Genomic DNA, 26,247 nt, shown 5'->3' on the forward strand with positions numbered 1-26,247 from the left:
AAGGATAAATAGTATAAATAACCGGCTTCATTAATTAAAATGTCGAACACCTTGCGTCAATGATGTTTATAGAGTAGGGAATGGTCCAATAGAGTCCTTCGTTGAAAGTGGAGTACATACGATTTCATCTAAACATCATGTAGAATCGTGGAGCTGTATACAAACAAACCAGTACACGATGGCCCCCTGCTGGTCAAAGCACCATTAACAAGCAAATCAGAGGAGAGCCAGACGCCCGGAGGTACTTCCTGCGAGCTGGAATGCTGTGAGACCGGACCAATGCAGCACAACGTAGAAGGAAAGTATTGGTGAAGATCCCCCACACGGAGGAAAGGTGCCCATCGGATGACGATCACGGGAGTATTTCTCCGCATATCAAAAGCCTTCACCCCTTCATAACCAACTTCACCACCCAGAGATGTACCGTGTTATCTCTTTTGATCGCCGTCCATACATACATGAACATGCCAGTTCAAGGATATAGATGGGCATGGGGAAGATATATCCATGTCGAGTGCCTGAATATCGGATAACATAGGCATACTAAGCATATGCCAACCCTAACCTTCTAGGCAGTAAGTTGATGAACATGAGCCAAGAAAGCATACTTAATGATTCAATGTCACCATCAGGCCACCAGTGAAGCTACTAATATGTACATCATCGGGCGGGACAAGACGGTTATTATCCGAGAAGGTCAATAATAAGCATTTAGTCAAAACAGGTTATTTCGGAGTTCCAAACATCGCCCCCATTTCACCGAAATTTAACCGTTGAACATGAAATTGAGGAACCACGCCAGAGTCGGCTTCATCCGACCGGGAATCCGTGCATTTTCTCCTCCGTCCGATGCGGGAGCTTTGAGGGGTTGATCAAGCCTGCTCTTGTTGAGGCACCTAGACTGATATACCCTTCACAAACCAAAGACTGTCGTAGATCTTACTGCGCAAACTCAACGTGATGTGTCCAAGTCGAAAGACGTTTCGGCGACCGCATTTTGCGTCCCCTCCGTATCTGAAACTTGGTATCGCATTTTCAGACGTGTAAGGGTCATGTCTATCAGGCCTCCGGCTGTGCGCGCCCTCGAAATTTCAGGCAAGCTAATCTCAACCTGCAAGTTCCGTCGGATCCAATTCCTGACCTCTATGGCCATGAGAGAATCTATAGCAAGACTGGTTTTCGCTTCATCGTCCATGTCCTGCGCTCCTGGCAGACTCTTCGCAATCAACTGATTAAGTTCCTGGGTAATAGTCGTCTCGGTTTCTTTTTGTAGAAGGATCAAAGGATCTAGCTCCGCCTTGATGATCAGTTCTCGTATTTTATTAACACTGGAACCGCTCTCCTGTTTAACAGATATAGAATCAAGGTTTGTGTAGGATGCGAACCGAGCATCGCGACGCCACATGGTCTGTATATCGGGATTAGATAGCGACTTGTTGTTGCCGAGTCCAATGATCAATGGTGCCGAAAGTCGAGCGGCGGACTCTGTGCAATCAACTGTATTGGACTCCCCAATGCACTTTTTTAATCCTTCTAGAACTTCGTCCTCATTTAGCAGCCAGATACCAATTGATTGCATCGCTTGCATGACCTTCGCCTCCCGAGCGACCAGACCAGTCTCGCCTACAGCGCCGAGGGCAATGGCGGAGGATGGAAGGCCCAATCGTCGGCGATACTGTGTAAAACCATCAAGGAATGTGTTCGCAGCTGCATAATTGGCCTGGCTCCCATGTCCACAAATGCCTACTGCAGAACTGAACAGAACGAAGAAATCTAGATCCTCTTGTAACACTGAATTGTGAAGATTCCATGTCCCTTGAACCTTTGGGGACAACGAAGAGCTCCATTCTTCGTAGCTCATATGAGGGAATGGGCGGTCCTGATTAAGCGCAGTGTCAGTGAGTAGTCTTCTCGACTTTTGTAAATTATGGCACCGGTGCCTTACATTTAATGACATCGACATTTGGAAAACCCCTTTCAATGGGCTCTTGCATCTGGAAATCGCAGCCTGCACATCTTCAGTTCTTGTCACGCTCCCTTGAATGCATTCAACGTGGCACCCCATGGCGTTTAATTCTTGAATGAATTCGCTGTGCTCTTCGGTGGAGCCTGCGGTGCGAGAAAGGTAAACTAAATAACGTGCTCCTTGTTCTACCATCCATCTGGAAACTGCACGGCCCAAGCCTCCTAGGCCGCCTACTAGGAGATATGATGCAGTGGATGAAAACAATACTTCCACCTCACTAGGCCGCTGGGATAGCTGGCTCGCATCATCAGGCATCCTTATTAAAATCTTTCCTATGTGTGTGCCCTGCTGCATAAGTCGGAATGCCTCAATTGCCTCGCAGGCTGCAAACACTGTAGTCGGGCGAATTGGTTTAATTTTACCTTCGTCATGCCATAACATGAACTGGAAGAGAAGGCTGTAGACAGGTTAGCCCTGCTATCAGGGAACCGCTTCTCCTGGGGACTCGCCTGTTAATAGATTCTTCACTCAAATCAAGCAAATCAACGCCGAAAAATGCTCGGTTCTTTATGAATGGCTTCAAGCTCAATGTTCCATTGGCCAAGAAGTCGCGTTTACCCAACTCAATCATCCTACCAAATTTAGCAACGCACTCCCAGGAAGCATGTAATAGCTCTCCATATAATGAGTTTAATACAACGTCCACTCCACGTCCCTTTGTTGCCTTCATGACACACGGAAGAAAACTCGCACTTCTGGAATCAAAAATGTGATCTGGTGGTATCCCGTAAGTATTGATGAGGTGGTCTCTCTTCGCCTGGTTGCCGACTGTTACGTATATCTACTTTTGTTAGCCAGGTGACGCTTCTGATCGTTGTGCCCCCGATCTACCTTTTCCACTCCGAGGAGCTGACAAATTTGTATAGCTGCCTGGCCAACTCCACCGCAGGCAGAATGGATCAAAATAGTCTATCGAACAGTAAGCGAACGGCGAATAAACCGTGGGTATTGTTGCATACCTCGCTTTTTTTAAGTTGTCCTACGTTAATCAAAGAGTATATCGCTGTCGCAAATACTGATGCCATATTGACTGCATCCACTGTGGAGAGCCCTTTGGGCAATTTCAGACAGTGTTGTTGATTCACGATGATTCGGGTGCGCATAAGCCCAGAATCCAGTATCAGTATCTCATCTCCAGGCATTATATTGGCAACATTCGAACCAACACGTTGTACAATGCCACTCCCCTCCAGGCCCAGCTCACCTATGTCCCCAACGAATCCCATGGCTATCATGATATCCTATATGAAAGTTAGCGTGCAGGCTCTACCAATATGGCAAATTTGGGGTTTGGCAACCCTGAAATTTAAACCGATATACTCAATATCAACTTCAACATCATCTTGCCCAAGACTACCATAACTACTGTCAAGCCATTCCAAGGTATCAAGGAGGCCAGGGATACTCATGCTCAGCTTCTTGCCAGTGTCTGGTTTCGATGGGCGCAAAATATTTGCTGCTGCGCCCCAGTAGCACTGGCTAGTAAACACAGTGTTATTGTGATAGGCATACTCATAGTTTGGGTCTTGATTGTCTCTATTGGTAGGTTTCAAGATCTTTCGCACGATCGGACCCACTGCCTTCGCGGACTCCGTATCGAACACATCGATCTCGAGAGTGTAAAAGTCGAGCATCATTTCTTGCCTCAGGGTCCGCGCAAACCCTAGTACTAGGCCACAGTCCGGGTCTTTACAGTCGAATTGCGTCGTTTTTGTCACCCAAAGCAACTTGGACTGACCAACGCCCATCAAGTACTTTTGCAGGCAATGGTATCGCTTTTCAGACAGTTTCGCGAGAAAGGGATCCCGATGCTCTAACAAGAACACGACACACGCATGACCACTAGGTGCCTCTTCTAATTTCCCCCATTCCACAATGAAATTCTGCTTCTCGAGCTCTGAGAACACTTTGCCAGCCCAAAGATCCGGCGAGCCATCTGTCAACAGTACTATCGGTTGCGTGGCGGTCTCAACCGGAGCAGGACGAGTGATTATATCTACGCATAGGTGGTAAGTATCGGAATCATAGCGTATTGCCTCAGTTCCTGTGAACCCAGCGTATTGTAACTTCTTATCCCAGTCCTCTGGGCTGATATAGGGTCTATTTATTCTCCCGTCATCCTCACCTATCCACCATCCGGGAAGGGTGCCCTATACAGATTAACACTTGCTACTCATTAGACATCGTATTTACATATCTCACCATTATATAATCGACGTATGGCATCACTAGCTAGAATGTGAGTGGGTTATGTTCCTGTAGAGCTTCTCACGAAGTCATACCTGGAGCCAACTCATGAAGTAGCAACCAGCCGTGTGGAGCTAGCAAGCGTTTCACATTTTTGAGAGCCTGCTTCAGAACAGGGGTCGCGTGGAGCACCTGGACAAAGTCAGGAGGGGCATATTTTATTTTAGCCAAAGGAGACTAACATTTGATGCTATGATAAGGTCAAAGGATTGACCCACAAAGCTTTGCTTGAGAGGATCGCTACTAATGTCGAGAACCTTATACTCCATATTCACGTTTTCCCGGAACTTACCCTGGGCAGCTGTCATAAACCCGGGAGAGATATCGGTAAATGTATATTTGGAGTACATAGGCATCCCCGATACGCACAGCGAGCGTAAAGCTTCAGCTGTGGCGCTTCCGGTTCCAGCGCCAATCTCAAGAATTCGCAGCCATGGGTTTGAGTGACTGAGATAAGTTATAAAGATGCTCCAGTCGCTGTTTTCCTGGTCAAACTGGTATATACGACCAAGCCGGTTTTCCTCCATCAGTAGGTCTAGGGTAGAGATTTTGTTGGCCATGATCTCTAAGCAATTTTCATATATTACTTCAGTACAAGTGATTATAATATTATGCTCGCCAGGCTGGTCTGCCTGTGTAGTACTGAGTTTCTTTATAAGGGCCTGGCGCTCCTCACTTGATTGTGTCGCCCATGCCTTAGACTCGGGCAAAAGCGTATGTTCTCCATTTCGAACAGCAGCGTCTTCGTATAGTATCCAGGATTTCCACTTAGAAGCATGGGTAGATTGTGGTACCAGGGGTTTGATCCTTTCGGCTGTCTCAAGAATGTATAAAAGCGAGACTTGACCTAATTTCTTCATCTGATCCAGTCGCCCTAGTGATGTAGCTGCTCGTGGTAATAGATCTTCGGGTTTGCAGAGGTCAGGGTCCGGCTTCCATTGGATCCGTGCTACCAACGGAGTCTGCGGAGATATTGAGTCATTCTTGTTTCCCAGCGCGAAACACAAGCCTCGTTTCATCTTCAGCACCACCTTATCCCCAAGTATTGCCGTTGCATCACCGACCAAGCTGCTACCAGATTCTTGGACCGTATCAACCGTGGCTTCCATGTGGTTTTCTCCTTCCCCAATGAATATTTGATCGATGGAGGCCGGTATTGCTCCTGTGGCAATACGCCGTGGGAGGCCAGCAGCTCCAGCAACGCTCATTACTTGAAGGCACTGGTCGATCATGGTTGGGTGAAGGCTGTATCGACATGCAGGGGAGCCTGCCTTGTTATTGACTTTAGCCACAGCTCTGCTGCCCTTAGGATCAACTGAGATATCTTGTAGACCTCTGAACTGAGCTCCGTAAGAGAGGCCCAAGCTCGCTAGGGTATCGTACCACTTGCTGGAGGATACGCGACGTGCGTATGGCTTTATACTCACAGGAGAAATGTTTCCACAAGCTCCAGCTCGGACCTGACCGCTGCAGTTTTTTATCCAATTAGTACCGTCATACGATGCGATGGTAAATGAAAACCATTCTGAATCCGCCAAATCATTTAGTCGAGCTGGCCTCAAAGTTGTAATGACCTCCACGTTCTCAGATTCTTCTATCACCAATGGAGCCTTGAATATGGCGTTTCTGACAGTATAACTAACGACGCCAGGTGACAGCTGTAAAATAGCTTCGCCCACCATAGCGATATATGCCGCAGCTGGGAAAACCACTTTGCCTTGAATAATATGATCGGATAACCAGGGAATATTCTCTAGGCTTATAAATTGCCTCCATGCAGGCTCTAAGCTCGTGGACTCGGTACTCCTCGAGCCAAGCAGCTCATGAGGCGGCACCTCATTAAGTCTCCATTCCCGTACCATACGGCTTTCTTTCCAGTATCTCGTACCATGTTGCCATGGGTATGGTAAGATGTCAGTCAGAACATGCCCGGTTCCATTCACCGCAAGTAAATCTACAAAGGCCCCGTTTCTATGAATACTACCAACCGAAGTTAATAGCTGATGCTGGCAGTTGGCATCGTTGCGAAATAAAGTTGGTATATATGCAGGACATATTTTCAAGTCATAGGCTCGGATAATCTGCTGTATGGGTGCTGATAAGGCGCAGTGCGGTCCTATCTCAACCAGGATATGTTTTTTATGCCTCTCAGCAAATAGGGAACTGATAGCATCTGAGAAAAGAACGGTAGATTCGAGGTTCCGTCGCCAGTAGGCAGCATTCAAGGTTTGAGGGTCTGTGATCATCCTCACATCAACACTTGAGAACATAGGCAGCATCTGCTGATGGAGCTGGAGGTGATTTGATATAGACTTCTCATAAATGGGTCCCACGGCCGCCATGTAATCTGTTGCCATGTAAGAAATCTTACTCGCATTGGCGAAAGAAAAGACTTACGTGAATGATATGCCATGTCCAATTGGAGCTTTCTGCAGAACGTATCCGGGAGATCATTCTGGATGTTTCTCACCATCTGATCTATTTGACCTTGTTCCCCAGAAATTGTGACACTCTGCGGGCTATTTTTGCATGCAATTACAACTCCATCAACAAGATACGGAGACACCTCGTCACTGCCAAGTCCAATGCTTGCCATACCGCCGGTGCCTTTCTGAGCCTGTGCTAGCTTTCCGCGATAGTATGCAAGGATGATCGCAGACCTAGCTGATATTGCACCAGCCGCATAAGCCGCTGCTATCTCTCCGCTAGAATGGCCAACCACAGAGGCTGGCCTTATGCCCCACGCCGCAAGCAGGTTAACCACGCCAATTTGTACCGCGGTACATAGTGGTTGGCAGAATTCAGCTTCGTTAATGCGTGACGCTGTGGCACAGCTAAGCTCCTCTATATGACAATTTTAGTGGGATATGCTTATGGCTCTAAGCTGGAGATGACATCTTACCCATCAGGGACCATTGGGGTGGGTCTTCAATACTCCTTAGGACGTTTTCTAGCTCTAGTATGTCCATTTTAAAACATTGATATGCCTTGATCAATCCTTGGCCCATACCAGGCCACTGAGCTCCCTGGCCTGTAAATACAAATGTTAACTGAGCCGATACGTGTGGATGAGCAGACTGAAAATCAGAAGGTGAGAGGGGAGATGTTGGATCATAAACAGCAAACGCGCGGTGTGCTAAATGTTTTCGCCGTACACCCAAGGTGAATGAAAGGTCTTGGCTCCTTTCGGGATGGCGATTCGCATAATCTGTTACCTGATCGATGCGAGCCTTTAGACTTTTCGCATCTTGGGCCGAAATAACAAGAAGTTTGACATCATTTTCGGGGCCAATACAACCCTGTGCCGGGTCTTTTGCGCATACATCGTGCGCAGAGTCCAGGATAACATGGGCATTGGTGCCACCGATGCCGAAGGCATTCACGCTGACCCTTCTTCGACGCCGGCCGGCCAGTTCATAGGCTCTACTGGGACCACCAAGCCACTGTCTTTGAAAGATATTTCTTGGTTAGCTTTCTCGAAATGTGCATTCGGCGGGATAATTCCATGTTCCAAGGACAGTACAGCTTTAATCACGCTTGTGATTCCCGATGCACCTTCTGAATGTCCAAAATTAGGTTTTACCTTCAGGTCAGTCAGCATCCTGAACAATGTTAGTATACTATCCACGTACTGCTCCTATCACAATCTCCTGTCCCTCAAACACGTTGGCCACTGCTGTTGTCTCAACTTGATCCCCCGCGCGTGTGCCCGTTCCATGGCATTCGACAAAGGCAGTTTCTGATAGGTCATTGATATTTCCTCTCCGATAAGCATCCAAGATCAGGTGTTCCTGGGCTATTATTGAGGGAACGGCAATACTTGATGTTCCTCCGTCAGAATTAGCCGCAGTTGAGCGAATTATCGCTCTGATTGCATCATTTGCCTTGATTGCGTCCCCAAGCGGCTTCAGATAAAGGGCATTTATTGCCTCGCCACGTCCATAGCCGTCAGCTTCTGCATCAAATGTCCGACATACGCCACTAGTTGACAGCACCATGTTACCAGACATACTTGTCGTCATTGATGGACTGAGGATCAGATTTGTACCAGCAACAATGGCTGATGAACATGCTCCGGTAGCCAACGACTGGCATGCTTCATGGATTCCAACCATTGACGATGAACACCCTGTCTGGATAGTCATACTATAGATGATGTTAGCCTGGATATTTTTCGTGCTTGATTCCGGTTAATGGTAGATTTAACGTACCTTGGGCCGCGCAAATCAAACTTATATGAAACTGTATTAGCCAAGGCATAGCTTCCTGTGCTTATTGCATGAGATCTATCAATACTGAGTGGATCTCCATGAGAGAGACCTAGCCAGTCTTCCCCGAATACACCGACATAGCAGCCAATATTTTTACCTTCCCAATTTGTTTCCCCTGCATTCTCAAGACACTCCCATACCACCTCTAAGAGCAATCGCTGCTGTGGATCCATAGTAGATGCATCCTGCTCAGTCACCGAGAAAAACGGCGCGTCGAAGTAGGCCGGGTCTTCAGGCAGAAAGTAACCATGTCTTGTATGGGTGTAACGTTCGTCGTGTGCGTTGTAGAAACCATCTATCCCATATCTCATCTTGGGAACCTCGCAGTGTCCATCCCTTTTGTTTATCAAAAACTGCCAGAAGTCTTCGGTTGTCCGAACACCGCCGGGGAGTCTCATTGCCATACCAACTATCGCAACAAGGGGAGATGCGCCCGGACGACCATCAGGAATCAGCGCGGCCAGTTCATCATGTTGAAGACTCTTGGGTTGCATTATATCTTGACAAAAGGACTGATCCTTTGAAGGGATTGAGTGCTGAACCTAGCGTTTCGGATCAGCTATTGTCAAATAGGTTCACAACGTTCGCCTTGTTCTGATTCCCTATAATTCCAGGATCTGCTGCTGCTAATGTTAGGCCCATTCCTGCCAGCACTTGCCGAATTGCGGGCAAAGTTGGTAATTAGAATACGGAGAATTTCTGGATCAGCTTTGGTGGCGACATCGGCAGCGTAGGACAAAACATCGAATTGCTCCCCTCAGTGACAGTAAGAGTGGAAATTCACCGTATATCCACCACCCATTTCGTATGTATGTACATACCAAGAGGGGCAGGCATCTTTAAATTAGTAAAACTGCTCATACGCTATACCCACTCACTCAGAGACTTATCCAGAGAATAACAACTGAAGACCCATGCTTTGTAGGACACGTATTTGCCTTTATTAATCAAAGGCGGATCTTCGACGAAGATAAGTTTGATTCACTTGGCATGTGACCTTACAGATCACGTTCCGGGGTGCCTCTGGATGGCCTGAGGAGACCACTGAGAGATGCAACCTAATAATGCCCTTTTCCTTAGCTAGGGTGCTGTGCATCTCTTAAACGCCCCTGGGAGGCTACTCTTAAAGGGGCCCTATACGTGGTTCAACCCTGATAAAGTGCTTCCTTTGCAATTTCCCCCGGTAGCATTCGGGTAATTTTCCACATAAATATTTGAATCCATCGTTGAATCGTGAATTGCTGTACTACAAACCGCTCTGTAGTCTTCTGTGCGCTCCATAGGATCTTTCATTGTGTTGGTAATTTGCTCAGTGTTGTACATGTATATAGAAAGACTTCAATGTGAAGGGAACCAGGCGATTCCTTCATTGGATGTATCACCCCGGTGAAAGCGAACCAGGGGCATCTGGGTTTTCTACGAGACTGGCCATGCATGGAACTCATGTAAGAGGCCCGGTCTATGTAACCTAGCCCTGGTAACAGCTAAATCGCCCAAGCAAATATACGAATAACACTATGTCTGTTCATGGTACAATCAATGCTTTTGCCAAATATATGTATACTATCCCGATAGATCCTGAGTCATATTACAAACTATACAGTGGTGTTGGACCGATCTTCTTCGTCACCGGCCTTCTGCCAGGTCTCACGGCTTTCGGCCTGCTCCTGTTCATCTTGCCCCAGAACCTCGTTTTCATGCTTAATTGCTTCTTCCTCCGCCCCAGCGGGGGCTGCAGCCGGAGTGTTATCAGCGTCTGTTGTCTCAACAACGGGAGTCGCCGAAGCGGGTGTGTCGGCATTTGCGCGCTTCTGAGTGATGTTAACAAGCGGGGTATCATCGTTGAAGATACGAAGAAGCATAGCGCGACGCTCCTCCTTGGGAAGCATGAGGTTAACGGAATGCAGGGAGCGCCACAGGGGAAGGACCATTCGCTCGCTAGTAAACAGTTAGCTGATTTTGGTTCAAATGCAACACAGTAGACCCAGCCAAACATACCTGAAGCCAGTCTCAGAAGTATCAGGCTCAATGTGCAGGACACTACAGCCCATTGGGATATCCCTCACGCGCTCTCCAATTTCTCCAAGCTCCTTCCATCCCTCATCATCAACCTTGGGGAACATCTCTACGAGAAGTCTCCGCAAAGTCTCCTTCCGCTTGAGGGTGACCGCTCTACCGGGGCCCAGCCATGGCTCAAGGACTCTCAAGCCATCGGTCTGGATACGCCAAGGGCAAACACCCGGGCGCTGCACGTCCTGCTTCACAAACATCTTAACACCACAGTGGACAATCTTCATGCCCTGTCCCTCATTTGCAGTCAAGATGTCACGCGCCAGAGCACTAGTGTAGTAAATAGTTCTGGTAGGGATGGCCTGTGCGTTACGGACCATGAATCGATCTCTGGGGAACCGGTCTGATCCTTCATAAAATTCGAAAATTGGTGGGAGCTCCTCATGCTTAGGGTCCAGGTACTTGAAAGGTTCTTCAATCGGCTGGCCCGGTTTCCGTTTCTGAGGGGGTAGGGCCTGCACTCCACTGGTTGCTTGTTTGCTCGCTTCAAGAGGTGCAGGCGTGGAAGTAGCATCGGATGTATCCATAGTATCAGGCTCAATCACAGGAGCCGGCTGGTGAACAGGCCGATCACCCACAATTACTTCAGAGCCATCATCGAGTTTGGTCCTCTTGGAAGGGACTTCATCTTCCATGCTCTCTGCATCCCTCTTCGCAGGGGACATCTGGTTGGTGGCAGAGTAAGGAGGCTGGTGGGTAGCCTCTGCAACAGTAGCGTTCCTCTGGGCCTCCTCTGCAGCATTCTCATTCGGGGTAACCATATCATCCAACGCATCGATCTTCTCCAATGGTTGGCCATTGCCATTCTTCTGCTTGAATTCAAGCTCTTCAGTGAGTGCGGCAACGGTTCCCTTGGGAATGACCTTCGAAGAGTCTTCTGGCTTGGCGCGAATCTCCGACTTCTTCTCCAGAACAGTGATGAAGAATCCACCAGTGTCCTGAAGGTGGGGGTAGATACGAATACACCTTTCGAGAGGTAGGTCTGCGTTCTCACCACTGGGAGGGAACATGCCTGCAGCAACTCTACCAAGACCGCTGATGCCTTGGCTTGCACGATGCTCCTCAATTTCCTCCCAGGTGTTCCACATCCTTGTATCGCGATCCATAACCTTCCATGACTTTAAGCCGGGAACTCGCTTCAAACCCGGCAACTCATTGCTGCAATCGACAATCTGCACATTGGCGGCACCACCGCAGCGCTCAATAGCGCTGGCAACCACAGCCTCGTTCTCAACAGGGTTCATACTGCAAGTAGAGTACACAACACGTCCACCGACCTTCAGCATTTGCAAGGCGCGCACAAGGATGCGAACCTGCGTAGCGTAGAGTCCCAAAGCGTTGCCTGGGGTCCACTCCTTCCAAACACCGATATTCTTCCGGGGAGTTCCATCACCAGTACATGGTACGTCCGCGAGGATACGGTCGAACTTAAGGTATTTGTTCTGAACCTTTCCATTGGGTCCGGGAGGAGAGGGAAGTTTAATCGAGGGGTACATAGTAGCATCATGGTTTGTGACGATCAAGTTTGGGGAGCTGAGTCGCTTCATCTGATGGATAAGCATGTGCGCGCGCTTGTAGTCGGTGTCGTTAGCGATGAGAAGACCGGTGGTTCTACCATCGTCGTTGAGGCCCTCAGGTCCCAGAGGCTCGGGGCCAGCGGTTCCCTCCTTCACTTGTTTGGAAGCCTGAAGCATTGAGTCTTCCTCTCCAGCGTGGATCATCTCCATAAGCTGTGCAGACTTGCTACCCGGAGCGGCGCACATGTCCAACACAGTCATACCAGGTCTCACATCAAGCAAAAGCGGAGGAATCATGCTAACAACCTCCTGTCGGCTAATGCTTCCAACCGCAGTCTCGGCGACGAGGAACTTCTGGAAATTGGCGAACGGAGCGAAACGGCGAACGACTTGCTTCGGGGTGGTCATCGACCACGCGAGCTGGTCAGGGTACCAGGAGACCGGGCTCGGTGGCTCAACGAAGTTGCCTCATACTTAATTGACGTGATTTCGGGGATATAGAATTCCTTGAGGCGCTCCTGGACCGCGAGAGCATGTCTTTAGGCCACAGATTAGTATCTTAACCGTTTTGGTAATTTGCGCATCATGCGCGGAGAAAATCTACCGATAACGTACCCTCGTGATCCTGTGAATCGGAAACTGTTGGGGAGATCTCTCCGCAGGTACTCCCAGAATACCTCCTTTTCTTCCTCGGGAATAAACCCTTGTTCGTTATAGAAGCGTTCAAACTTCTCGTTCGTCTTGGGAATGTCGTTCCAGTTTTGGCGCTGCCCGCCACCACGGCCGCCTTGACCCTGCATCACATAGTGTAAGTTACTGTAAAATTGAGAATGCAAGATCTCAAGTAATAGAACAATTGGACTGAATTGGGCCTCTCACCTTCCTTCCGCGCTTACCCATGGTGCAGAGAGGAAATATTTTTTGGAGCAGATAAAGTTACAGGGAATTTCTCCGCTGCGGAACGATCATCGCAAATGCTTGGTTTCGGAAGCTCCAGAAAACATCCCACTCCGGATTATCCCTCGGTCCGGGTTAGATAATCGTGCTCTACGATTTGGGTTAGCCTGCCTGCTGATATCAAAAGCCCTATTTCATTGCCAACTTAGGTCATAGATGCAACAATGCAATAATTGAATAATCAAGTTGAGGCATAACTTCTTACATAGGTTCTATTATATGGATTTTACCCAACTAGCATTTATTTGTTTACTCTTTTTGGGCTCTCAAAATCGTGCATCCATTTTCCGTAGGTTTAATAAGACATCCAAAAGCCAAATAGGAAGGCGAATGTCTGCCCGCGCAATTCTTACAACACAGACCTTAGTTTACAAACTAAAAAGTGAAGCTTCCAGGTCTCCGTATACCACCAGAAATTCAATGCAAATAGCCTTATTTAAACCAGGCAACAAGACTTATTTGCCTTTGCACAACTTGCCAGTATCCAAGTCATACTGCCACTTGTCACTTCCCACACCGGAGAGGACGAACAGGCTTTCACTGGGGTCATATTTAGCCTTGATCTCCGCCAGATGATCATAGTTCAAGCCATAGAAGTCCTGCTTGAAATTGCTGGTGAACGGGTTGGCCTCGTTCATGTAGGCACCCGAGTCAGGCGACCACTCTCTCCACATCTTCTCCTTAACCTCGTTGAAGCGAGCCGCATTTTCCAGTGCTTTCTTTGGCGATCCTGCAGCGATAGGGTCAACGGTAGCACCGTTGGAAATAAAATGCAGATATGCGGAGCGCCAGGCTGGAAGCAATGCGCCCCATTCCCCCTGCGGCGTATTGTGCACCCCAGGGCCGCCTTGCAGACCGATTGTTGCGTATGTTCCGGCAGTTTCATTCTGAGCGCGCATTGCTGTCTTGAGATAGGCACGTCTTTTGTGCCTCGGCGTGTCAAGCAGCTCGGCCCGTCCTAGCAAACGGCTAGAAACTACACTCTGCCCGCCGGCCGCATCACTACCGGAAATGGCGCTAAAAAAAGATGAGTAATTACTCTGCGAGGAAGCACTGAACGAGATGGAGAGACTGTTATTTCCACCGGCCGTGTGAGTGATGTTTGACAGAATAGGGCTGACAAGTGCCTCCATGGCCAAAGGCGTCGAGTTGAATGACCAAAAGGCCTGCTGAATAACAGCACCAGTGGTGGGCTCTGAAAGTGATGCAAAGTTCATGGCACTCTGGCCCGTCGCAAGCATACAAGCTCCAGCCAAGCCGGCATCCATGAGGTCTGGAAGGGCTGAGAGATAGGTCACAGCTGCATCCCAGGACAATTCTGCGCTTCGGTTGCTACTACCTTTGGGTGCAATCAAAAGGTTGCCCATTGTCACGCTGTTGGGCGCTGGGTGGTGCCTGATGACGTACTCTGTGACGACTCCATACAGACCAGGACCGCCGCCACGAAGGGCCCAGAACAGGTCCTGGTTTTCGGCGTCGTTGGCTATCAGAATCTTGCCTTCGGTTGTGACGACCCTCATCTGGAGAACGTGGCTAGAGGCAAGACCATACGTGCGGGAGAGGGGACCATGACCACCACCCTGAATGTAACCGCCCAGTCCAACACTAGGATCCTGGCCGGTGGTAACCACTCTTCCGTGCTCGAGGGCTTTGTTGAGTACATTTCCCCACTGCTGGCCACTGCCCACAATGAACACGTCCTCCGAGGTGCTTTTACTAGGGTGCATCCAGGATCTATTGCGCTCGAGCTTGCGCAAGTTATGAGTCCATATAGACAGGGCAAATGCACCGCTAGATCTAAATAAAGGTTAAAGAGCATGTCAGCGACGCCCGCTATGTAACACCAAAGTAACATACCTTCCGTTTAAATCATGACCTGTTCCCTTGACCACAATCCGAAGGTTCCTCTCTGAGGCCCAGTGCATTGCCGTTGCGATCTGCTTTTCGGTGGTCGCATTCACGATGTATTCAGGCAGACCTCCAGTCGTACAGCCTCGATCTTTGACGAAACCTGCGGCGTTCGGGGGCAAGCAAGAATTGTTCGCATAGATTGGGTAGTCGATTGATTCGGGAAATGTAGACAGCCACATTCCATTCGTCCAGTTTGACTGAACGCTGTTGCAAGAAACGGGTGATCCAAACGGATTACCCGGCCAGCACGATGAGGCGACGGGCACGGTGCGGAGAAGCCTACCATCGATGGAGGCGTTTAGAGACAGCCAGTCTGAATTGGTCGGCCACTCTGAGTCTAACGGAGTCACCTTGCAAGAGGGCGATGCAAATGCTGGAGCCGCCAGGGCCAGCGCGAGAGCAATGGCTGGGAGCATGATGAGTCAAGAGAGCTTTTGTTCGAGTCGAATTATAGAATCTTATGAGCGGCGCAAGGAAGCTATATATATACCTGACTAGTATGTATGATAGACGACTACGAGTTTCTGTTAAGGGGTACCAAGGACATTGGTGGGCCGGTGGATGTGAGTGTGTATCCTACTATAGCGGAGCTCAACCAGTCAGTGTCAGGATATAGATGAGAGACACCGGTACGGGCAGTGATATTCTTACCACATGGAATAGGCACCTTCGTTTCACTGACGATCTCATAGCATCCACCTCAGGACTATGGCACAGCGGGGCGTTTTGTGAATCCACCATTGGTCCTTTTTCTGGGTTTCCATGGAGTCATGGACGGTACTCTACAAGCGATAAGATAATATAGAATAGTCCATTGATACAAGATGTAGTAGGGCAGTGGATTTTCACAGCAGTGAGTTATCCATGAAGGACCCTGAAGCTAGATGACAGGAAACATAAGCCTACTCTCAACGTCATACATAATTCCTGAGATTGCGTTAATTGTTCAAAAAGATTTTCTCGTCTACTTTCTAAAGATAGAGAGGAGGAGAAAAAAAGAAATGTAACCTGACTATCTGTAACAGCACTCTACCATAGTAGAATATACGAATACGCCAGAATAACCCAAATAGGAAAGGCAATGTGGAGTCTCACCAGTTGGATTCTGGGGTAGTTTTCTAATTTAATCCGCCTCTAACGTTCCTCGTTCCTCTTTGATATAAAAGTGTGCACAGTTACGGTTTACCTCAGTCGATAGACACGATGTATCTTCCCAGTCCGGCCACCCACTATAAAAAGCAATGCTTCCAACAGAGATTGATCGAGCTAGGACTCAGATAGTCCGCGCCATAACTGATGATACTTAACCCACAATCTGTTTTATCAAGTAGAGGTAACTTGTAGATTCGAAATCTCCATGCCCAAAGGGGGAACTTTTTCGTTTTGTCCCACCGGGATCCACTGGTGGATAATGAGATGTCGATCAACGTTGCCTAGTTCAAGGATGCTGCTGAATCCGCTGGATACTAAAGTTATCGGCTCAACGCAAGCTCATGTTTGGTTTCACAGCGATACCAAGACTCGCCGAGCCTACGTTGATCATTTAGTATTCCAGGATTGTTAGATAAATGAAGAAGAGGGGTATATCCGGCCTCTACAGTGTTGGAACGGTTATAGCTGGATATGTGGATGAACACTACCTAATAGACTGCATAGTTTCTATAGAGTATTCTATGTACAATACCAACTACAAGGCTAGATGCTACCGCCCGCGTCGGGCTGCCTCCCTAGTAGACAACAACTCATCGTACAACGAACACAACTCCGCTGCATTTATCTGCACACCCCCGTCGGCCCTAGTAGTCCACTCTGCCTCCGCCCATCTTGCTTCCTCAATCAGCTTTGCAGGTCTTTTCCGTACGGTACTCATCAGAGAGCGATAGATACCCTGATTTGGATACGCGATGAGACCAACCGTTGCCGCCCCCGTCTTAACTGTCAAGCTGACTAGGCCCTTAGTCAGGCCCTTTGCCACCCCGAGGGCACCCTGTTTCCTCTTCCCATGGTACGTGTGCACAAAGATATCGGTAACACCCTCGTACAGGCCGTGAGAGAAGGTCGACCATGCCACACCGGCACCACTCTTCCAGTCCCTCACCGGGTCGTGCACACGTACTTTTTCGCCGTACAGTCGGGGCACGGCCCGCATGCCTTCAACGGCGGCAAGAGGTAGATCTACCAGCGCGCCACGAGAGGATCGGCCGAGAAAGATCCCTAGGCTGGTAGCGGATGCAATAGCCATCTGCCGCGCGTAGGCTGGGTCATCGGGGCTAATTTCAGTATCCGAGATGTCCGGAGAGGCGTGCGTCCGTGATATTAATGCTGGTTCTGTCGTAGATGATGTCTCAGATGCAGCGAGTGGGGGATATGAAATGATGACAGGGTTGGAGGCGTCACGATTGCGGTCAGATTTTCGGAGACGTTTGTATTCCTTATATGGATCGATAAAGATCCCTGCTGTGGCATCGGCCATGCCAGTGAGGGTTGACAGTGAGGCCGACGAAATGGCTGTAAACGGGTCCCATCGACGAGCCTCAATAGTAAATGGCTTTGTTTGGTATCTGCTTATTTTCATCATGAATGAGTTAGCTACAACGACGTCTTCCTGTATTCAAACCCGGATTTGTATGCCTAGGGTCTGACTCACCGTTTCAGATGCTTGCCCTGGATACGTCCCTGGTGCTTCAAGGTCCACGCAGCTATTTTGGACAGCTTGACCGTTCGTCTTCCTGTCTTAAAATACCAGACTGCAGGTTCGCTCGGTATAAGATCACACTGCATCTTACGCCGCGGTAGATGCGCATGGAACGACTCAACTGCAGCACGAACACCGCACTCCTGACGCATTCCGTGTGCTATCTCCCGCGCTACAGCAACAACCTGTGGGGTTAAGCAATAGGTGATGGCGTCAGCCAGCTTCCGTGCGGTGAGGTTCTTGTGGGGTATTGGCTCAGGGCCGGCTCCTACGGCGGCGATCATATTACCCCAAAATGGTTGGCTGCAACGCAAGGTTGGTTACTATCATATGAACCCAGGGCTTTTAAAGGAAGGAGAAACGCAAAACTTACTCTCCAAAGAAAGGGACAATGGTAGTCGGCTTTCCATTGCGCAAGCCACAGGCTGTTGTCCCCGCGCCGCCATGATGAACAACCGCGGCCACATGCTGGAAGAGCCACTCGTGCGGACAGTCGTCAATATAGTAGACGTTGGGGGTCTCTCGGCGTTCGAGATTGCTCCAGCCACAGGATATTATAGCCCGTACTCCGGTCTCTTGAATAGCATCGAGTAAGATAGACAGCATCTTTTCCACATCCTCAAGGACGATGCTACCGAAGCCGATATAGATTGGTGGCGGACCGGCACACAGAAAGGCATCAATTTCTGCTGGGGGTTCGTAAGCCGGTGGGTCACGAAAGAAGAATCCGCAGACGTCTGCAAAATTAGCCAAAATTACGTTGGGGTGAGGGTGTCATCTTCACCTATATGAGATGCCCAGTCCTTGGGCTTCGGGATCAATGCGGGAGACCAGCAGTATGTGAAGGGCACGTTGAGCGCTTCTACAAGGTTTGGGCCCTCTGAAGTGGGGACGGGGTCTAGGCCCAGTACATTTCTGCGCCAGGTATTGATCAAATCCCCTAGACTAAGATCTATCAGCCGAAGCTCGTCTCCACCAGTGGAGAAATGAAGAAACCATGAAGTCAAAAAGCAATGCCAATGTGAGAAACAAAAAGAGGGAAGACAAACCCTTGCCACGTCAGCCACTCCACAAAATGATAAGAAACCAAATTCCCCAGCGACGGGTCGTTACCCGAATACTTCAAGTTCGCAAGCGGATGAGGAAAGGCCCTAGTACTCGTCCAAGGCATCGTGAACATAAGATGAACAGGAATACCAAGCGCCTGTGCACAGTGGACATGGGCAAAACTCGGAGGGTTTGCAATTATGGCATCCGCCACGAATGGGTTCTTGTCATATAGGTCCGGTTCTATACACGACCGCCAGCATCCGTCTAGAATATCCGCCATCGAGGCCCGTTTCCGCTGGATATCGCCAGCGCGTAGGCTCTTTATACTTGGAATAAGTCCAGGGTTGCGCACCATATAGGACATCAACTCGACTGGATCCCCTCCAATGGGATAGAACTCGAGGTCGGCGGTTCTGACGAATTGCTCGAATTTGGAATGCGTGGCCAGCCGCACGCGGTGGCCGTACTTCTGCAATTCCTTGCCCAGGGCGACAAAGGGTTGTACATCGCCACGGCTACCTACAACTTGGATCACGATGTTGAGATGCAGATCCCAGGCAGGACATGGTACGGATGGGGCTACTTCTCCTGCAGTCTGGGGCGTCTCGGCGGCTTGGTTTCCCATAAGCCATTCCAGATTCCGACTGAACCGCGATCCAATATGAACATCTACTCGACCATCATTTGTCGGCGATAGCTCTGGAAAAGAAGCGCCAGATAATGGAAAGGCCCCATTGTTCCTTGTCGGGTGGCTATCTGCGCCTCCTGAGGACGAGATAGGCTCATACGGTGGAGGAAGTTCCCAGCTTCCATCTTCAGCAGCGAAACATCTCATGTCAGTCATGATGATTGATTAGGAAAAGCACCAGCGTAGTTGTGCCAGTCTTCGCAGATCCAACGTGTTCTAATTTTAACTGCATTCAGGGTACCGTTGTCTAGTATAAGAGTAGAAACGGGGTGAAGAAAGCTTTAACTATAAAGGGGAAGAAAGGGAACAACCAGGCATTGCATGATCCACCCATGATTTAGAAACCATGGACAAGACAGCAAACTGTTCGATGCAGTCGGCCACATTCCGGAGGCAGAGAAAGTTTCATACTTAAAATGGATATCCTTCGTTCTTTTGCTACATACGAACACGATGGAAATTCCCAACCCGGTTAGCTTCCGCTGCACGAGAGTGGCGGAAATCATACGAATACGTGAAAATCGCCTATTCAGGAAGTCAGCCCTAAAATAGACCATCTCTTAAATCAGAACGTACCATGGGAGAGCTTGAAAAGATTCTATAAGTGGAACTAAAAGCACTGCCAGGAGGGAAGGATATGCATTTCAACCACCTTCGCCGGTCCACATTTCTAGTAGTACAGTCGTAACCCTTTCGACCCTGCCTGCCACTCCACCAATCTACTATAAAGCACACTAGAGTCCCTAGATAGAATAGACTGGGTCCCTACTTCATTTCCCGATTCCATAAGACATAGCCAGTGACTTTCACTACTATACTTACTCTATCCCAACCTACCCCTAAAATGCCAAAATCCACAACCCCAATGATCGAACAATACTGGCACAAAGGCGGCCTCTGCGGCGTCATCTCCCGCGCCGCCCTCCGCACCCTCCAATTTGTCTTCGCCATCGTGATTGCCGGTCTCTACGGCGTCGATCTAGCCCACACAACAGCGATCAACGCTCGTGCCCCTTCGCAATGGGTGTACGCCGAATTCGTCGCAGCGGTCACCGCACTCACCTGCATCGTTCACTGCTTCGTCACCGTAACCCACGTCGCATGGTCAGTGTGGGACTTCATGCTGTTCGTGCTATGGCTAGCCCAGGTGGGCACCTTCGGGTCGATATATATCTCCAACAATGTCCTGGATGAATATAAAAAAGAGACGTCGTCGATTCCCCGCATGCGCGCTGCGGTCTGGATCAGTCTGGCCAGCATGCTGCTGTGGTTTGCGACGACTGTTCTGGGTATTGCGTGGTGCTGCCGGACACGCAAGGTCACGCGGCGGACGGATCAAGTTGATGCTGGTAAAGAACAGATGCTGCAGAGGGAAAGTGACGTGGAGAGTGGTTCGATCTGCGGCGAGACGAAGAATATGGTTGCGATTCCTGCTGCTATAGTCGACGAGAAAATCGTCAAGGAGAACATTGACAACAAAGGAATACCAGATACAACTCAGTTGGATTCTGATGTCGCTCCTCCGCCATACTCTTGATTGCTCCGTTTAGTACCGACTATTGACCATCCTTCGAGTTGGTACTTCGCTCCAGGCCACATTTCCGGGTCGTTGTATCCGTTCTGGGCTGATTGAGGCGTGCTAAGTGAGTGTTGCTGCCTGGTAGCTGGATCATACAAGAAGCCTTCCATGTTGAGGTGGACTTTTCTGTCACCATGTCCCTCTCCTGGGGCCTTCACTCGATGTTCTGGTCAAATGCATTCCACCTTTGCATGATATTAGATCGTCTAATGCTTATTTGTCATGCTATACCGGTTTAAGATCCATCTGACATGTTTTGTGATATACCGCATTACAAGATGCAATGGGTGCTAAAGAGCACGCATGACAATAAAGCTTCAATGCTGGCAGTGGACATTGATTATGGCACAACGAAACCTTCTTCTCGTCAGCCTTGCTATACTTCGCTATGTCCCTCCTACTATTCTATGACAGCTAAGAACAGGGCGCATTGCTCCTGGAATTAGTTAATGACTTATTCAATTAATTTCATCCATGCTTGAAAAAGCCCATGCTGGGGTATACAGATAAAATCTTCGCTTAGCGTCCCTTAAATACCTTAAATACAAATACAAACATCGGAATCTAAAGTAAATCTACTAAAATCAACCATCCAATTAGCAAAAGCCGAGACATTTTCTCGGCCATCGTAAAATCATAATATATAGAAAAATCCATGATCTAAACCCTCTCAACATGTTCATCAACACCATGATTTTTCTCTAAGCCCTCATCAGGCACTGCACTCGTACGTCTCAGGACCCCAGTATCCGCGACAAGACTGGGCCCATGGCCATGCCTCTTCCGCTCCTTCTGGAGCTCCAAGGAAACCTTCACGGCGCTCTTATCCGGCTGAGTGAAAAGGTAGTCAATCTCCTCGAGACTCAGCTTGGCAGTTTCGGGGTAGCAGAAGTAAACAAGCGGCACAAATGCAAAGTTGGTGCACATGAAAATCAGATATGCCTTCCACTGGAGGCGGTTGATGATCACGGGGGTAATCATGACGACGAAGAAGTTCTGTGGCTGATTAGTATCTTCATCCTCTTTCGATCGAGGAGGTAGAACCCAGATGGACTTACCCAGATCCAGTTGGAAGAGATCCCCACAGCCGTTCCCTTAGCTCTAGCTTGCAGTGGAAGGATTTCCGGTACATAGACCCATGGAATGCAGTTGACTGATGCTCCGAAGATAAGCATGAAGAGGAAAAAGAAAGCAACCGAAGCCGATGAGGTCGCGTGGCCATTTTCCTTGCCCTTGAAGCTGAGAAGGATGGAAACCATCATCATGCAGATCCCAAGGCCGAAGGAGCCCCACATCATGGGCGTTCTGCGGCCTACTCGATCGACGAAGAAGGTAGGGAAGAAGCTGCCAACGACAAACATGACCTGGGCGCATCCTCCGACGATCATGGAGAGGTTCTTGGTAAGGCCAACGTTGGTGCTGAGGACCGTCGGAATGAAGTATCTACAGTTGTTAGCCGGAAGCTTAATGGGGAGGCGTAGGAGGCGTACACTAGAAGGTTGATGCCACCGAGCTGGTTCATGAATTGCATTCCATAGCCGAGAAGACTATATTCTTTGTTAGTTTGGTGCTAGCGTGAAATTGGAGAATATACGTACACTCGCTGGCCTGTGCAAACTTCGTCGCGCTTCAGGATATTTCTATTGCCGGTGAGCTTTGAATTCTCGAAGTGGGGTGAAGTAGGGAAATATACCTCCACTTGTACTCTCCATGCTTGGTCTCAATAGCAAGAGCCTCGAGGATCTCGGCCTGCTCGACGAGAATCTTCGCGTCGTCTTTTGGTCGACCGTATACATCACTAAGGATCTGCAACGCTTCGTCGTCACGTCCTTCCTTGTAGCAATACCTCGGAGACTCGGGGAGGCCGAAAACAAGTATAATGACGACCTTGAAGCAGTTAGAATAATCCTGCCGCAGTTGGATCAAAAGTACTAACGAATCCAAAGAGCATCTGACACGCGATGGGCAATCTCCAAGCAATTTGGCCCCCGACAAAGCTCATTCCGTAGTCGAAAAAGTAACTGCAAATTGTGAGAATGGGTCGTACAACATGGTGAAAAGGTGTGATACCTGACGACAATGCCCACACCCACCAGTAAAGGCTCACTGCAGACGAGTTTACCACGCTTGGACGCCTCACAGAGTTCTGCCTGGTACATGGGCACAGTAGAGGTTTCAATCCCAGTACCGATACCCGTCACGAAGCGACCAACCATCATGTGTGGAACGGAGAACGCAGATGCTTGCAAGGTGGCGCCGATCTGAAAACGAGGCTCACGCGTCAGCAACTGATCTATGACGGTCTAACCTCACCGAAAACTTACAATCACCCAGACCATCGCAAGCCACATGGCCTTTCTCCGTCCGAGCCAATCGCCTATTAGGAAGTTCACAATGCAACCGGCAAAGCATCCGAGGTTGTATATGGAAACAATGATCCCCATCAAGCTGTCTCCTGGGTTACCCATGGTGTCGAGAAAGTCCTCATTCTCGACGATTCCGGAGAAAACACCTTGGTCGTATCCTGCGCGGGTCAGCAATTCCATGCATGTAGGTCTATCTGCGATTGAGTCGGTTACCGAAGAGAATGAACGCCATTCCACAGGCCGCCCAAATGGCAGCCTGCAGAGTGAACCCTGTGCCGAACACGTTGAGCTTCACCATTGTGCCTCGCAATCTCGCGTGGGTCTGTATGGGGATGGTCTAAGATGGAAAATCTGGGGAAGTGGACCAGATGGAGACATATCGCACAGCACGGGGTAGATAAGATTTATACATGATCACAATGCACGAGCCCAACATGGCGCAAGGTCCAGTATACGAGTCACCATGTCACCCTAAGTGTAACTTGACCAGTCGGCAAAAAAACTGCCCCGGATGCAGAAGAGCCGAAGGTGCCCAAAGAGGCAAGGCGAGCCACCCGTTACCCCAGAAAGCGGCGCTACCCCGCAAGAGTCTAACCTCAAAACGGGGGATCTTCGCCCTCAAATTTGTCTCTGCTCACCTCTTTTAGACGTCATCACCTTGGCCACTCCCCCAACCCGGCCACTTTCCCCAGCTTTTCAGATCGCTGTGGAGTTATTGGTGGAAAGAGTCAAGGCCAATGAAGGCAACGTCGCCATCGTACCATACAATCAACGGACAAAGTTCGTCTATTTAGCCGAATCAGAGAAGTCAAGATAAAGCATCGATCTTGGCGCCGTCTTAACCACCGATTAAGGCGAAGGCAAAGGGCAAGTGTCTTTAGCCGGCCGAGAGCCCTTAGTTCATTGATAGGCGGTCTTCGGCTCAGGAACCTTTTACCCAATCAATTCTTTCTCCCCGAAGATCCCAACATCAATCTCTGCCCAAAAGCGTACCTACTTGCTATCGGGGTCTTGGCCGGTCTTTGTCCAATACCAAACAAAAGAAAAGAAAACAAAAAAGGGTCCCCTCATCGTGAAAGACAACAGCCAAATTGAGCAATGTTTTCCACTGAGCCGCCTTTGAAGCGCCGGCGAGTCTCGAGCACCACCTCGCAACATCCACTGCGCGCCGAGGAAGAGCCGTCACCCGGTGCGAATGAGATAACTCACCCAAGTCCAATTGATTATCATGAGTCTCAACCACTTCCTCCGCAGAGCTACAATGGCATCAGCCACAGTTCTCCCGCGTCAGGAGGACCATTCCAGTCTCCCGGAAGCTGGTATCAGGATGGCTTCTCTCAAGATCCAGGGTTCCTCGCCTCCCAAGAAGAACTACGATGTATCCTTTTCTCACTAGCTTATTCTGCTGCTCCAACGCGGGCACCTAGCCCCGATGCCGGGATACTGGACCGGCTTGGTGATAGAGGGACGGATCGAGTTGGCATTGACACAATGCCCCAATCCCACCGGGAAAGACAACAGGAAGACTCTCATCGGTCGCCTTTTTCAAATAGCAAACGTATTAAATACCTGAAGAATTACGTGACCGAGGTGGCTCCGTGGGTAAGCACACCCTATGCTCCATCTTTGATTCATCTCTTCTATTGACACCCGGTAGCTCGACATGTTCGACTCGCAATGCACGTTCCGTCAGCAGCTTCCCGCACTAGCGCGAACATTTCCGGCTTTGTCTTATGCCATTCTCGCCTTCTCAGCACGGCATATGGAGCGTAAAGAGGGCGTTCAGGACTTGTTCGATAGCCTTGAGCTATACCAGGAAGCAATAAGACTCCTAAGCCCGGTACTGCAAGTACGCGATCCGAAGATTGTAGCCGCGTGTGTATTACTTTGCTGTTTGGAGATGATGTCCGCTCGAGCGCAGGATTGGCGCCGTCATCTCGAAGGATGTGCTGCTTTATTTGATGCATTCGAGATTCACGGATTTAGCAACGGGTTACTTCAAGCTGTGTTCTGGTGCTATGCGCGGATGGGTAAGCTTTGCTCCCCTTTATCTCAAAAGTACATTAGGTTCTCATTATATACAAATCTAATCATATACTCAGATCTTTGTGGTGCACTCATCTCAGATGGTACCCAAACTACGCTTCTACACCCCTCCAAGTGGCTTCCCCCGGGCTACCAAGAAGAGGATGCGTATCAATTGTTCCAAGATGCTAAGTCGCCTGACATGCATGCCAATTATGCTGTGTATCTCTGTATGAGAGCAACCCAGCTCGTCTCAGATCGCACGAAATTTGTGGAGTTGCATGAACAGAACGGCTGTAACCTGGAAACATTCTGCCTGCGTTGGGTTCGGTTATGGGACGACCTACAACGATGGCTTTCGGAACGGCCGAGCGAATTGCTGCCCGTCCAAACTGTCAACCGTAAGCCCTTCCCACATATTTTGTTTGTTCAATGGGCCGCCATCTCTTCAAACCAGCTCTACCATACGGCATGCCTCCTGTTGCTCAAGATGATGCCGAAGGGGATCAGATTGCCGCGATCACCCAGTTTGTCCATGCTATGGCATGCGCGACGAATCTGTGGTATCTCTCTTGCAAACCCGCATCAGGGGTGTCTGAATAACGCCTTGCAGCCTCTATGGATTGCAGGGCGGTTGTTCAGTCATGCGTCGGAGCATAAGGAGATCACAAAGCTGATCCGAGACATTGAAGCTGAAACGGGATGGGGGACGTGTTGGCGGATCCGAGATTTGGATATTGCTTGGGGATATAGTACCCGCCGACGCACCTCAAACGATCATGATCAGCAGTTCTCCACTGCCCGTGAACCGCCTCGAGTCTTATAATGAATCAATGATCCAGCCC

General features: G+C 49.3%; 7 protein-coding genes across 7 annotated transcripts; 2 read left to right on the forward strand and 5 right to left on the reverse strand.

Moving 5' to 3' along the window:
- Positions 1-952: 952 nt before the first annotated feature.
- On the reverse strand, positions 953-9,038 carry ANOM_002507 (uncharacterized protein; the record flags this gene model as incomplete). Its single annotated transcript, XM_015547764.1, has 11 exons — positions 953-1,879; positions 1,946-2,423; positions 3,347-4,176; positions 4,229-4,254; positions 4,309-4,405; positions 4,456-6,620; positions 6,671-7,117; positions 7,176-7,716; positions 7,797-7,856; positions 7,906-8,419; positions 8,485-9,038. 11 exons carry the CDS (start codon positions 9,036-9,038, stop codon positions 953-955), a joined length of 6,639 nt encoding a protein of 2,212 aa, XP_015409208.1.
- A 1,012-nt stretch (positions 9,039-10,050) lies between these two features.
- On the reverse strand, positions 10,051-13,077 carry ANOM_002508 (tRNA (cytosine-C5-)-methyltransferase; the record flags this gene model as incomplete). Its single annotated transcript, XM_015547765.1, has 4 exons — positions 10,051-10,482; positions 10,543-12,576; positions 12,747-12,925; positions 13,011-13,077. Coding segments are annotated over 4 exons (2,607 nt in total), but the record flags the coding sequence as incomplete, so codon positions are not given.
- Positions 13,078-13,543: 466 nt separating this feature from the next.
- ANOM_002509 (putative isoamyl alcohol oxidase) lies at positions 13,544-15,415 on the reverse strand (the record flags this gene model as incomplete). The annotated part of the gene is made up of 2 exons (XM_015547766.1): positions 13,544-14,885; positions 14,946-15,415. The coding sequence occupies 2 exons, from the start codon at positions 15,413-15,415 to the stop codon at positions 13,544-13,546; spliced, it is 1,812 nt and encodes a 603-aa protein (XP_015409210.1).
- A 1,286-nt stretch (positions 15,416-16,701) lies between these two features.
- On the reverse strand, positions 16,702-19,588 carry ANOM_002510 (glycosyltransferase; the record flags this gene model as incomplete). The annotated part of the gene is made up of 5 exons (XM_015547767.1): positions 16,702-17,560; positions 17,647-17,997; positions 18,068-18,431; positions 18,479-18,639; positions 18,744-19,588. 5 exons carry the CDS (start codon positions 19,586-19,588, stop codon positions 16,702-16,704), a joined length of 2,580 nt encoding a protein of 859 aa, XP_015409235.1.
- A 688-nt stretch (positions 19,589-20,276) lies between these two features.
- ANOM_002511 (MARVEL domain-containing protein) lies at positions 20,277-20,969 on the forward strand (the record flags this gene model as incomplete). Its single annotated transcript, XM_015547768.1, has 1 exon — positions 20,277-20,969. The coding sequence occupies one exon, from the start codon at positions 20,277-20,279 to the stop codon at positions 20,967-20,969; it is 693 nt and encodes a 230-aa protein (XP_015409234.1).
- Positions 20,970-21,671: 702 nt separating this feature from the next.
- ANOM_002512 (putative MFS sugar transporter) lies at positions 21,672-23,675 on the reverse strand (the record flags this gene model as incomplete). Its single annotated transcript, XM_015547769.1, has 9 exons — positions 21,672-22,007; positions 22,070-22,454; positions 22,502-22,558; positions 22,610-22,651; positions 22,705-22,898; positions 22,948-23,032; positions 23,082-23,272; positions 23,336-23,535; positions 23,591-23,675. 9 exons carry the CDS (start codon positions 23,673-23,675, stop codon positions 21,672-21,674), a joined length of 1,575 nt encoding a protein of 524 aa, XP_015409233.1.
- An 800-nt stretch (positions 23,676-24,475) lies between these two features.
- On the forward strand, positions 24,476-26,228 carry ANOM_002513 (putative C6 transcription factor; the record flags this gene model as incomplete). The annotated part of the gene is made up of 3 exons (XM_015547770.1): positions 24,476-24,979; positions 25,035-25,407; positions 25,480-26,228. The coding sequence occupies 3 exons, from the start codon at positions 24,476-24,478 to the stop codon at positions 26,226-26,228; spliced, it is 1,626 nt and encodes a 541-aa protein (XP_015409232.1).
- Between the last annotated feature and the right edge of the window lie 19 nt (positions 26,229-26,247).

This window comes from Aspergillus nomiae (assembly GCF_001204775.2).
Source record: "Aspergillus nomiae NRRL 13137 chromosome Unknown contig00056, whole genome shotgun sequence".
Taxonomy (NCBI): domain Eukaryota; kingdom Fungi; phylum Ascomycota; class Eurotiomycetes; order Eurotiales; family Aspergillaceae; genus Aspergillus; species Aspergillus nomiae.